Here is a 14,317-nt window from a genome sequence, read left to right as displayed (position 1 = left end):
TATGTTTTCATCCATTGGCATATATATATATATATAGAGAGAGAGAGAGAGAGAGAGAGAGAGATACTTACTTTTTGTGCATTTTTACAGTTAAGCACGGTGTAAATCATTATGATTATGATATTTTAAGAGAGATTGAGTGTGGTGAGATTTATTTTTGCAATTTTGTATCATTTATCTAATGATTAAGAATAGTAATAAGCCATGAATATTCAGGATCAATAGTTTCAAGAGGAAGAAACAAGTAAGGTACCGTATACGAGGATTATCCCATTATTCCTTAGTCTGAGCTTATATCTTTTACAGAAATGAACGTATCTTTACAAAACTTTTTGAGTGGATAAGGTATGTTGTTGATTAATAAATAGCAAAGTCTTTACATGATTACTTAAAAACGATTTTAGTAATAAGAATTGTAGTGTTATTGTTCCCTGATAACCGGAGCAATCTCCAAATTAAAAAAAAAAGAAAGAATTAACAGGCCTGTAGCAAGTGGGGGGGGGGGGGGCATTCTCCCAAAAAATTCTGATATGCAAAATTAAAAAATAAACAAACAAACAAAAATTAAAACAAAACAAACAAAACAAAAAACAAAAGAAATCCTTAACTGCCCAAATCCTGGGGGAGGGGTTCAACTAGCTAGCATCTAACTGAAAATTTACTATACCAAAATACTATACAACAAATACTATATTCAAAAGAAGGGGGAGGGGGGCACCACCACCCCCCCCCCCCACCACCATTCTCACCAGAATCAGATTCTTTATTTTATCTTGATGACGTAAGATATAAAATCAAAATATCTTAATTATTATGAAATGTTTTAACATTGTGCATATACTTGTAGAAAACAGTAAAATAATATTTTAAAACTCTGTGTTTTACCACTGTTTCGTTTATCTTCTTTAAGGTTTTGTCAAAGGTCAACATGTCCAAAAATTTATTTTTACAATAGCTCCAAAACTATGTGGTTTATAGAGTTAAAACTTTTACAGTTTATAAATATATCATTGATTAATAGATAGAAAGTATCACTTGATAACAAATACTTTAAAAAAGTATTTATCGAGAAAAAATCTTTTTAAAAAATGCATATATTTTCAAAAAATGCACCTTCTTAATTTTGTACTTCTAGTGAAAACCATCATTGCAGAAATAATATATGTTTATCAATGAAGGGCAAGTTGGACTTCGATGACCTCTGGAAAGTTGTTTTCCCTGTTTATTTTGTCCAAATGTTAAGATTTGAAACCGAAAGTACATTGCAAATGGCGGATTTTATAGGGGTCTTGTCTTTATACATCTCATGCTTTCAATAACAGCCTTTAAGAGACCATTCACGTCTAACTTACCCTTCATTGATAAACATATATTATTTCTGCAATGATGGTTTTCACTAAAAGTACAGAATTAAGCAGGTGCATTTTTTTTTTAAAATGTGCAAATTTTTTGCATTTTTTTTTTCTCTAAAAATATTTTTTTTAAGTATTTGTTCTCAAGTGATACTTTCTATCTGTTAATCAATGATATATTTATAAACTGTAAAAGTTTTAACTTTATAAACCACATAATTTTCGAGCTATTGTAAAAATAAATTTTTAGACATCTTGACCTTTGACAAAACCTTAAAGAATAACACAGTGCCATGCACTCTTGCCCGATTCTTCAGCGATTTTGTAGGGGGTTTTTTTCACACACAAAAAACTGTTTCAATTATTTTTATAAACCAAGGACCAGAAACATTTCCATATGTTGCAGATATTTACGACATACATGCATCTCAGTTGGACCATTTGATCACAGTCCAGTGCCCTTAGTCAACATATTTCAAACAGGGGCATATAAAACGTTTCAAAATTTATATTAGCAAAAGCATATGCAACAATATTTGATGAAATATAGTTAACGATCCAACATAATAAGTATTGCTATTCCCGAAATTCTGGTGTAGAAAATATTTTCAGTAAACACTGATAGGCTTCATCTGTGTAATCATAACTGAATATTTTCCCATGATTGTATTAGTTATCGTAGGTTTAATCTATGTAAAAGGTTTCATTAATTTATGATTTATTCCTACAAAACTACGCTTGTCTACGGAATTTTTGGGCTACCCTCGTATATTGGTTACAAACAGTGTGTGAATATGCTTAAAATCCAACATAGATTAGAACAAGGCGAATCTGGTATGTTGATGTAAAGCTATGGAATAAATGTATATATAAGCTATGATTTGACCATTTCCAAAAATTTATTATTTATGAATCATCTGATGCACTGAAGGCCGGATATTAAAGTTTAAATCACAATGAAAATGTCCTATTGTAGCACTGCATGTTAGAAAGAAAAGGTTTGATCTTGTCTTTGATGTCTTATCTTGATGAACTATACGTTAGTATATGATGGAATTGCAGTACATACTCCAAGGAATGGATGAAAGTGAGGTTTTAATTGAGTATATCTTTAATAGACACTGCGATGAATAAATTAAATGCAAAGATTTTCATTATATAATAGCATATATAGAGAGAGAGAGAGAGATAAAACCATGTGGATTATAAGGTTATATTTTCATTAAGGTTTTCAGAAAGAAAATAAAGAACTCTTGGTTCTACCTCTTCCTTTTTGTGATAATCACTCTCATAAAGGATAGGGAAATCTCTACATCCAAAACAAGTGCTATGATGTCATCAACGACGAACATCACACGACGCAAAATCAGCTGATGCAATACAAGTATATTAAATTTACTACCGTATGAAAATAAAAATAGTCAAAGATTATTTTAAAATTCAAAAATATAAAAACAGGTTTGATTTATTCTGCTGAAATTTTCTCTAAAAATTGGTTTGCACTTAGAAAAGGTAACGTGTACTAGTATATCATATACATAATGTAATGTAAGATACATTTCAGCATTTTATGTTCTGAAAATTGATAGAATAAATTATTCAACCTCATCACATATTTATTAGAATATTAATCATCATCTTTTCTTCACTTTTAAATCTGAAATTAACAGTTAATCCGTAAATGATTACTCACTAAGTACAACAGATTTACTGTTTTGCTGGTTTTTACTAGATTTTGTCAGAGATGTTCAAACGCCAGACCTCCGGTTGCATGGGACAGGGTTTTTTTTTTTCTTTTCATAAAACGTTTTGCCGACGATTTTCCAATTGTGATCCTGTTTTAAGATTTGCAATTGATAATTTTAAATTTTACCGATATTACGAAACATCGCTGTAAACAAGGCAGGCTATTGACAATTAAGTTGAAGATTTTCAACAATCTTGTTTAATGTCAACATTTTGCAAATTCTATCGTCGATACAATGAATTGCTTGTAATTTCAATCTGTTGTTAGGTCGAATGTTTACTGACGTTTTTCATACAAATTGTTAGGCTATTATTTTCAGACTAATTGTTTACGGATTTTTCCGTTTTTCCGATCATGACAAAGAGCACACGGCGGGTAAGACCGGGTGGCAGGGGATGCTCATTCCCTCATGGCACCTGATCTAACCTCTGTTTTAGAAGTCCGTGTTGGCTTTGCTTGTAATTTCTATTGTTTAAATGGACTCATGAGAATGATCACTGTTTGTTATCTTCACATTTCATTGTAAACAAGTCTACCTAATACTGTCCAATCTCTTAACACGATGGAGATTGTGTTTTGAGTAAGTACTTTGAGTAAGTTCTTTCATTCACAGTTTTTGGCTCTTATCCTTTACAAAAAACACCATAGAGATGTATGAAAATCCCATACGTCTCAGTTTTCATGTCATCCGTCTAATATCAGGTGCGGTTGAGATTCACCGACGAATTAAGACGCGACTCATCTAACTGATTCATATATAGATTTATATCGTTAAAGAACGGGATAAGTTATTGAAATCTTATTTTAAAATGTACATGAGAACAACTTATATAGGAAATATGACACTAATTACCAAGCTTAACATATGAAGAACATTTATCTTACGTTTTCCTCTTTCGTACATTCCAGGCTATACCCGTAACTCTTCATTCTATTTGTTTTGACTGTACATTCTTTTGAGAAACTGTCCTTCATTAAAATATTAAAAAAGAATGAACATAAAAATGAGAATGGACACTTACAGAAGACTAAATGAATGAAGAAGATAGTACAACAATAAGCTATGAAAATGTAGCACGCATTTAAAATGTCTTCATAATTTTCAAGGATGTTTTCTTTGAAGAGTAACAAAACTAAAAGTACAAATGTTATGGGTCCATGAAAAGGTGAAAATAACGAACAGCGATAGATCTCAAAAATTGGAGCATAAAACAGGGACCCTGGAAATTTGTGAGGTAGGATCAGGTGCCTAGGAGGAGTAAGCATCCCATGTCGATCGGTCACACCCTGCCGTGAGTCTTATTTTTGATCAGGTAGACGAAATAAACTGTAGTCAAATTTAGTACAAAAACAATGGCCTAACAATTGGTATAAAACATGTTTGTCAACATTCGACCCAATGATAGGTTGTACTTGCAAACAAAGTCATTTAAACAACCTTTTGAAATGCTGGCTTTTGAAATCCTTGTAACATCAACTTTGCCAGTAGCCTGCCTCGGTTTAAAAATTAACCGTATTCAGAACATGCTCTTGCATATCAAATAAGTTGGGGGACATAAACCACAAAATTAGGTGATAGTGGAATATTACTATATAAATAAGGAAAGTTAAAGTTATATATTGCATTAGAATTTAATTATACTGCATGATACGATGTCTTTTTCTTATTTTTAAATGATACATTCCTCCTCACTGTACATCTGTAATAGATAGATAGATAGATAGATAGATAGATAGATAGATAGATAGATAGATAGATAGATAGATAGATAGATAGAAAGACAGACAGTCAGATAGATAGATAGATAGATAGATAGATAGATAGATAGATAGATAGATAGATAGATAGATAGATAGATAGATAGATAGATAGATAGATAGATAGATAGTCATAGATAGATAGATAGATAGATAGATAGATAGATAGATAGATAGATAGATAGATAGACAGTCAGATAGATAGATAGATAGATAGATAGATAGATAGATAGATAGATAGATAGATAGATAGACAGACAGACAGACAGACAGACAGATAGATAGATTTATTTCAAGCACATTTAACCATTTTAATTAAGGAGCATAATGTCTCCCTACTGTTCAAAGATGTTACTAGCTTGCCTAAGATTAGAATCGAAAATGTATTGAAAAAAGTTTCTTTGAAGGTTTTTTTTTTTCTTTGAATGTATGCCTGAAGTCCCTTGCTAGCTTGCCCGAATTCAAACTGAAAAAAGAATTGAAATTTTACGGAAATTATCAAAAAAAAGATCCTTCCCTGAAATTGACGCTAAAAATCATTCATGTTATTTTTATTTTTTTTTCCACCAAACATATTGTGTTCTAAATTTTTCAATCGAGAAACAAAATTAAAATTCAAATTAGGAAATAACTGTTTTTGTTTGTTATTTGCGAACGTTAATGCTGGTTTAAAGGTGACAAACTGCGTTTTACTGGCGACGCATTAGCGGAACCGGTAAAATGGATGTTTTCAAACTTTACGTCAGTATTTAAAGTCGCAAATTACAAATGAGAAGAAAGATATTCCCCTATCTAATGCAAATTGATGTTTAAATCTTATTTCGTTGAGTTTTATTACATGAAATACCTCACGAAGCGTTGCGTATTTAAGTCGTTCTATTATGATGTCACTATCAAAAGCTTTCACTCTCGTTAATGTCGGTTTTACTGCCTCGACTGTCAGTGCATTATCCAATCAAAATACATTTTACAAAAACGTTGAATTATAATTTTATTCTAATCGACACGATTTGAGGTTTCTGTTGATGTTTCCTTTCTGTTCTTTAAGCAAATCGAAATGCAACAATCTGGAAATACTTCAACAGAGAACCAGGACCAACTCAACCTTATCCCTTGCACAAGTGATGATGAGAATTGTGACGAGTCCTTGGATAAAACAACAGGAGACATATGGGTGAATTAAAAAAGAAATGACCACCAAACTGAATTTTTTTGGCAAAATTCAACTACTTGTTACATATTTTTCACTTATATCATCATATTGCAAATGCATTCTAGTTTAAAATCCTGAAGTGGCAATAGAATAGACAATTGGATTAAAAAGTTTCAGAATTTTTATTAGAAAAATTTCTTTTGAAAAAAGAAAATATCATTACACCTTAAAAGACTTTCTAAAATACATTATCACAAGAAATTATAGTTTTTTATGCTTCAAAATGGTAAAAGGGGTATAAATGATTAAATCTATACCTTGAATGAGTATCTTCTCTTGTACATGTGACAAAAAATTTGCTTTTTGATTGTTATTTTACATTATTTTTTCAATTCTGGTTTGAAAAGTTTTAATATGAAAAAAATATGAAGCAATAAAATTCCCCAAAATCATTTTTTTGTCCATTCAAGTCAATTCTTTAAATCTAAGCCAAAAAAGAATTGTTTTATACGAGTTCTCTTACAAAAAAATACTAGATTTTGAAGTGACCCTATGTTACATTATTGTGTTGCACTCCTGACATCTGATATGTATTTTATTTAACATTGTTTTAAAAATTATATCACACAATAACCCATTCTTACTTTGTAAATCAATTTGCCATGTTGATATTTTTCATCGTTTACAGCAGGTTTTTCATATTTTGAAGATCTAAAACATGTTTATTTGCAAAGTGTAATATATATAAAATGTATCTAAAATATATGTGAAATATTGAAAACTATTCCCTGAATTGACTGTAAAATTTTTGTAGTTTGTTGATAGACATAGTGTTTTGAACATCAAATAGTATCAAGCATTTTTTTTCAACTTATTTTTTAGTAAAGATAGTTAAAAAGCATCGGTAATTATGAAGCAGTTTTGTTGCACTCCTGACCGCAGTATAGTTTAAAATTAAAACCATAGAACACAAAAATTCATAAAGTGTTGGCAACATCAAGTGGTAATGTAATTGTGCAATACTTATAGTCCAATACTTCATAATTAAAACAGATGAAAGTATTTAAGATTCGCATTTTATCTGGAATTATACCCTATTTTATGCCCAAAAACTAGCTTAAATGTATATTTAGAAGATAAAATATATTTTAAAGCATATTTTCCTTTAGAAGACAAACACAGTAACCCACCAGAAAAATTCTACTCATCATTTTTTCTTTATTTTTATTCTTAGTGGATGATTTATAATTCTAACACATTTGTTGCACTCCTGACCAAAAGCATTGGGGCCTTTAAAGTAGAATTGTGAAGTGAAAATTACATAAGAACTTGTTCTGTTGTTTCAGTGAAGTTGAGGAGGAATTACTTGAATTTTATGACAATGTTTTAGTGTGTTTATTTTTAACGTTCATTAAACAAAATCACAAAAAGATAGAAACACATCTGAATTGATAAAATTGAAAAAGGAAGGATTTTCATAATAAAACTGTCAATAATTTAGCACTAAATTACACTAAAAGATCATTATTAATTAATGAATACTTCTGAGCATGAATAGAAGTCTTTTCGTCACACAACTTGAATCTTTTAAAAAATGTGTTGCACTCCTGACCATAGAAATATAGATCTGAAGCACAGACAGATCCTGTAATTGATAAATCTATTTGATAAAAGTGTTCTTTGTGTCTTTATTTTCCAAAACAAAAATCAGAAAATCATATAATGATAATAGTTTTTTCATGCTTGGGAGCAAAACATCAAATGTTGCACTCCTGACATTTTGGGGTATGCACATATACTTGACTCTCATTAATGCTGCTTGTGATTTATATAACATTTTTAAGTTTTAAAATGTATATCAATTATTATTTTACACTTCCAAAATTCTTTTTTGTCTTAATTTTCTATCAGAATTTTACAATTGATGTTTTTTTGGCAACACTACATTTTTTCTGTTGCACTCCTGACATGGTTTAACATTTTTTTAAACATCAGCCATGACCACAACTTGATTAAACAAAAGTTATGACAGTCCACATTTAAAGCTCAATACTTTGAATATTATCAGGAAAGTCTTTCTTTTCAACATGAAGCATTATTTTTTATTTCACAGATCTCCAAAAAATATTGAAATTTCAAAATGTCACAAAAAGGTGTTGCACTCCTGACAATTTTAGCATCATTTTTGGGCATAACTTTTTTGTTAATTGAGATATCAACGAGATATTTGGCAGGTATTTAGACACTATCTAAAGACATATGCTGAGACATAGAAATCTATTTTCATTGCCTGTATTTTTAGTGTGAGTTGATAAATATGCATTTGGTCATTTTTTTTAATTCACCCATATGCAAAGCTTTTCAATCATCAACTTTTGATGAAGAAGCGTACAATCAAATTGTTGGAAAACAAAACTTTTGGAAAATTTCATTTTAACCAACGTTTTCTGCTCTCTGGCTATAATATGTAACGTTGTAACAATCATAGCCATAGCAGCAAATCCAAACCTTCGAAAACCTTTTTATCTCTCAATTTTGAGTCTTGCATTTGCAGACATCTTATGCATAGTGTATGAAATGAGGCATTTCTTCATTTCGATTGACCTCTGTTCTAAAAGTTTAAATAAAAAAAAATGTATGATGTATACAAATACTCAACGAAACTGAATGGCAAATTAAACATTACCCTTTTAGCAACAGTACGATACTTTATGTTTGTTTACCCACTGAAAAAGCCGTGCACACTTAAGAAACAAATATATTGCAATTCCCTCCACATTTTGTATGATAGTGAGTGGAATATTTGGCTATTGCATCGTTTTTAATTCATAGTCTTTTAAGCTTTCGAAAACGCGTACTTTGATCATTGTAACTGATGACATAGCCCTAATTGTATTTTTCATTGTTATCAATATAACATACTTCATTCATCAGTCTAGAGCAGCAGGTGATCTAAAAGTTCAGATGACTGTCGTTGTTGTCTTTATTTTGGTTCTAGGTACAGTCGACTCCATCATTTCACTTCTAAAACAATTATCAGAACTTCCTGTTATCAACAAAGGTTTAATGACACTTTCATCTGTCCACGAGAATTTATCAGAATTTCCTGCTGACAAAGTGAATTTATCAGAAATTCTTACAGTCGACGATGAATTAGTACTCTCGTCTCTAGGTCTTGATCCATCAAAAGTTTCTATGCTGAATGGGTTAGAATTAGGAATTCCTCTTGCGGACAAGAATGAATCAGAACTTTTTTCTGCTAGAAACTATTCGGACAATAGGTCAGATTTCGTCTTTTACGCAAGTTCATACTACTACATATTTATCCATGGTATTAATCTTGTCCTTTACTTCTTTTCTTCACCGTCTGTAAAAAGTATTTTTTCATCAGTCTTTAAATGTTTCAGGAAAGAGTAAAAAAATCTTTTCTATTGTTTTTCTTTCATTTTAAACATTTTTGATATAATTTTCATCTTTTTTTAAAATAGGGCATACCGGTAACAAAGTCAGTAACATTTCGATTTTTGTCCAAAGAACCTGTCATTTTAAAGTACAGCTGCAAATTTAAATAATAATTCAATAATGATTTGCTTCCGCCATAACTGTCCGAGAACAGAAAAATGTTAATAATTTTTTGTGTAGTATATTAGTAAATCACATTTTATGGCAGAGTATCATACAACGCATTTTGATATATATCACTAATACCACTGAATACGGTCTTTTTTTCATTCAGAAATTACATTTTATAAGATACCGTATTATTATTCATTATTTTTCACTAAACACTAATTTCGTTTTTTTATCGTGGTTGAATCAGACCGCAAAAATGAGGGGATCAATGAACTACAATTTTCATGAACTATAGAATAGAACGAGGTTGCTAGCAAGGAATACACATATCATCTGAATTGCTTTTCTCGCTAAAACCTCGAAATTTGATCCCCATGAAAATATTACGAAACCAGAGTTATGATATTAATGTATATCTTTTAACAAAGCATTATTAATTTAGCGTCCACAAATAGTGCTCTAGTACAAAACGTTAGCACATGTAGAGACTTCATTGAAGTCTAATTATTCAATTTTCACTTTAAATATTTATTTATTCATCTCTTTATTTAAGTATTTGGAAAGAACAATTAATTGGAGGTTGGTATCTCGTTATTTCTTTGCATTGGTTGACAGTAGAATTCAAAACCCAGTACAAGGTGCTGCTTACTGTATTCAAAGCATTATATGTCGCCGTTATTTATTCAAGACAACTGCGCTACAATTCCAGGCTCTTAGTCCACCTCTCGATTCGATGCTAGCAAGGGCTACACTCTAGAACATAGAACTTGTGGCGTCATAGAATGTGTAATGAGACTTATCTCTTTAAAATTGCTTTTTTACCAGTAATCTTTATTACATATATTCAATAAAGTTTTCTTTATTTATTATTTAATGTTATTTTTTATTTCTTATCAATAATTATCTCCATTTTATAGAAACCTTAAGTCGATATGCATTTCAGAATCTTTAAATAGTAACACAAGTCGATATGCTTTCATATACTTGATCATGTGATCAAGTTTGAGCCAATCAGAGAGCTTGGAATAAATGACAAAAAATAATAAACTCGGTTTTAAAGTATATCCGGATGTAATCCCAGGAAAACTTGCAAATTATTTCATTGAATAAAACACACCACTTCCAAAGAATTCGTATAAATAAATTGGTCCTGTTACATAATTTCTCTCTTATAATGTATTCCTGGTTTCACACCTTTTCAGCTTTGCGACTGCAGAATAGTCACGAATCCGTGACATAATAACCTGTGTGCTCTGTAGGCCTGATGATTAGTGTTTTTTTTTTCTTCAGGTGACAATCGATTGCGTCACTGGAATATTTTTTTAATAAATTGTATGAAAAAAATCTTTTTTAATCAATTTGAAATGGCGTCTTGATGCGGCGTTTCTCTCGATGCATAGGGAAATTATTTACGCAATAAATGCGGAAACAAAAAACAAATAGCAGTGAATTTTGATATCTCTCCTACAACACTGAGCACAATTTAAACGCAGAGGAAAATGTAATCATGCCGGTCTGCCCAACACAAATATAACAAACTTACTACGATGATCTGACAATCATAAAGACGAAGATTGTACAGAAGACATCGTGCTATAGTTTGTGAAGATATCATCTAATTATAGAATTCTTTTTAGGTAAATTAAGAATTTATCTAATACTTAATATCCCAATATACTAGTGGTTTGAAATGTGTTTGATACAGGGGTAATGAGTGCTTCCGGTTTCCGCTTACAACCTACACCCGTTACATGTATCGGAGTCTCTTGAGGTTCTTTATAAAAGACGTTTACTTTCTGTGAATATAATATTTTCATGGAAATTCTTTCATAACAATGTGTTCAAAGTATTTTCAATAAAGGTTCATTACTTAGTTCGTGAAATTAATTGCATAAAAAATATCTCGCGATTAATTAAGAAACTTTTTCGATATCTGAGAAAATATTTTCTTTTCTCCTGAAGCAAAATCCACAACACTGCCAAAGCGCATGACTGCCCTAAATGTGTTACAGGGAACATCAGTCGTCTTCATCAAATCATAGTTTATGACCACTAATTCCTTCCTAGAGTCAGACAAGTAACTGTTCCAGATACACTTCCAGTCATTCTGTGTCTGTAAAGAGTCCTCGTCGAAATAGTCGACAGACAGAAATATGATATAGTACCTAGAGACTGATATTTGCCATGCCCTCTCCTCCGATCTAATACAGCCCAGAGGTAAGTCACGTGACGGGATGAATGCACTCAAATAATTTCTTGTCAAAAAAGGTTCGAGTCTCTTAATCAGCCAGGAATTTAAATCTTTGATCTTTTCGTCATATGACAAGTAAACAACACAATCCTCGTCCAGAGTCTTCTTTGACATCGTACATATTCGTCTAGATCTAAGAATGACCCTGAATTCAAACTTCCAGATACAAGCTAAAATAGTTAGGATGAATGTAAACACAAATGCTGAAGAACCTGACAATAGGAGGACACATGTATGATCTTGATTAGAGTTCCTGCAATCAAGATTGGGAATATAAGTTGTCAATAGATCTTCACCATCTCTTTTTAAGCAATTAAAGGAATATGACGTGCAATTGTCAGCTTGTTTTGTTTTAATCCAATTATACATCCAAAAATGAGAGCAAGTGCAATTCATAACGAAATTCCCCCTCTGAAGAAATACGCACGGATCCAAGAAAGAAAGTATACGAGGAATTCCATGGACTTGTCGGGACCTTGGAATAGAGAACACCCTCAGATGAGTAAGGTTTTCCAGGGCTTCCATTTCAAAAGAAGGTATAAATGGTAAGTAAAGAACAGTGACTCGTTCCAAATAATATTCCTTTGTTATTTCTTTCATTGGATTCCCTCTCAAATAGAACTCAATTTCTTCACTATTGGGAAGAATATGAGGAAGTCGTTTTAGTCCAGCTCCTGTACAGTTCATATGAAGTATTAATTTCATTTTTCGCTCTCTAAGACTCGTGATCCATGGTTTTTTAATACAAGAACATCCTGGAGGACACACAGGTTTTGAAGTATCATTACAAATCAAGTCTGTTATTTGTTCCTCATCAATGATGCTTGGAATAGTTCTTCCTCGGAAAGCATCTGGAGATCCACAGGTTATAAAGTAATCCCTCTCCATAATGTCAATGTATGCCTTAAAAAACATTACCGGCTTAGCAATTCTACAGTTGCATATCAGAGGATTATATCTCACGTCAAATCCGAAGTCAAATAGTTTTCCCACATCAAAGATATTCGTAAATCCTAATTTTCGTACATGTGGTATTTCTCTGAACTGATTGTGTGAGAAATCTCCAAAACCTGGACCATATGTTTTCGTCAAGTTCATTTTCCACTTACATTTATTTGTGACCATACTCAGAATGTTATTTGAGAAATCTATAAAACAAAATGGCCTTTCAAAAATAATGTCTGTGATGTCGACAGATGTCACAAAGTTCCCTTTCAAATTAAGAGCATGAAAGGCCGTAGATGCTAAAACTCCAGTCTCAATATAACTAATGGAATGTGAGAAAAATTAACAAATCTCAGATTCTTATTTCGTGTCAACGAAAACTTTTTTAAAACTGTTAATGAATTCCAAGACAAATCCAGGCGTGTCAAATTTGGGAGACAGGTTAGATTTGGTATTCCCAGAATAAGATTGTGAGACAAAATGATCCTTGTTATTCCTGGAAATTCACAGATATTCATTGGAAAAGCTTGTAGATACTTGTAGGAATACTCCAAAGCTACATTTTTTTCAGATGTGTTCCCTTCTAAATATCCATCGTTTGAAATGTTCAGGTGAGAAAAATTGGTATTGTAATCCAAAAGGCTTTTAGCGCGACATGCACAACATTGATCTTTCGCTGTTCCCATGTGTTGCCTTATTTTACAGCGGTTTGGGCAGTAGAGTGGTAGCCCATTCCAGCCCCGCGCAACCCATCTAAATGTTTCGTTGGGAGGAAAATCCACAAAACAGCATAGTGTCCAAAGGAGAGAGAGAGTTAAAATTCTAAAGAAATATTGCGTGGATGGTAATGCCATAACTACTTCTGGTTCATAGAAATTAAAAAGTGACTGTTCTGCTTAAACTTGTGCTTTATTTCAAATCTCCTTCCTGAAGGAATAACTTCCTCATGCATAGTGCAACGAGGAGACGGTATCATTTAAGTTGTCATTGAAGTACTTGAATTGGAACCTTTAAACGTTTATTTGATAATTTGTATAAAATGCCTCTCAGTATTTTCAAGATTAAAATTTGATTAACGTAGTAAGCATTTCTTATCAAGAAATCTTCGCTTTTTTGTACAGTGATATTCTATTTTCCTTCAATGAAGTTGCTTAAAAATATTATTTTGTCATATGTTGGTTATTCAGAACCTTCTACTATAAATTACGTAGTTATACATATAAGATGCTTACACTTTAGGCTATCTACTGTATATAATGTCACTATAGATCGTTAAGATTGACACAGCTAGTGTTATTACGTCAACACGAAGAGCCATTTTGTGCTATGCCACTATAGATCAATATTTAGATTCGAAGTACATGTATACTTTTTCTTAAAAAGTGTGTTGAAAGCTTTGGAATTTATAAAGCAATAACACAGACGAGGAGGTCAAATGATTAAGTAATGATTTTATAGTTTGAAGTCACAAACGTTCTACGCCGTTCAAGTACAACGTCATAAATAAATTTCAAGTACATGCTCATACTGAACAGGAA

General features: G+C 31.6%; 1 protein-coding gene across 1 annotated transcript; it reads right to left on the bottom strand.

Moving 5' to 3' along the window:
- Positions 1-11,450: 11,450 nt before the first annotated feature.
- LOC133184048 (uncharacterized) lies at positions 11,451-12,932 on the bottom strand. The gene has a single exon (XM_061318919.1). The coding sequence runs from the start codon at positions 12,930-12,932 to the stop codon at positions 11,493-11,495; it is 1,440 nt and encodes a 479-aa protein (XP_061174903.1). The 3' UTR covers positions 11,451-11,492.
- Between the last annotated feature and the right edge of the window lie 1,385 nt (positions 12,933-14,317).

This window comes from Saccostrea echinata, unplaced genomic scaffold, assembly GCF_033153115.1.
Source record: "Saccostrea echinata isolate AGI-Se365-2 ecotype Australia unplaced genomic scaffold, CSIRO_AGI_Sech_v1 ptg000009l, whole genome shotgun sequence".
Lineage (NCBI taxonomy): Eukaryota > Metazoa > Mollusca > Bivalvia > Ostreida > Ostreidae > Saccostrea > Saccostrea echinata.
Note: the sequence above shows the minus strand (reverse complement) of the source record. Positions and strands in the feature narration are given on the sequence as shown.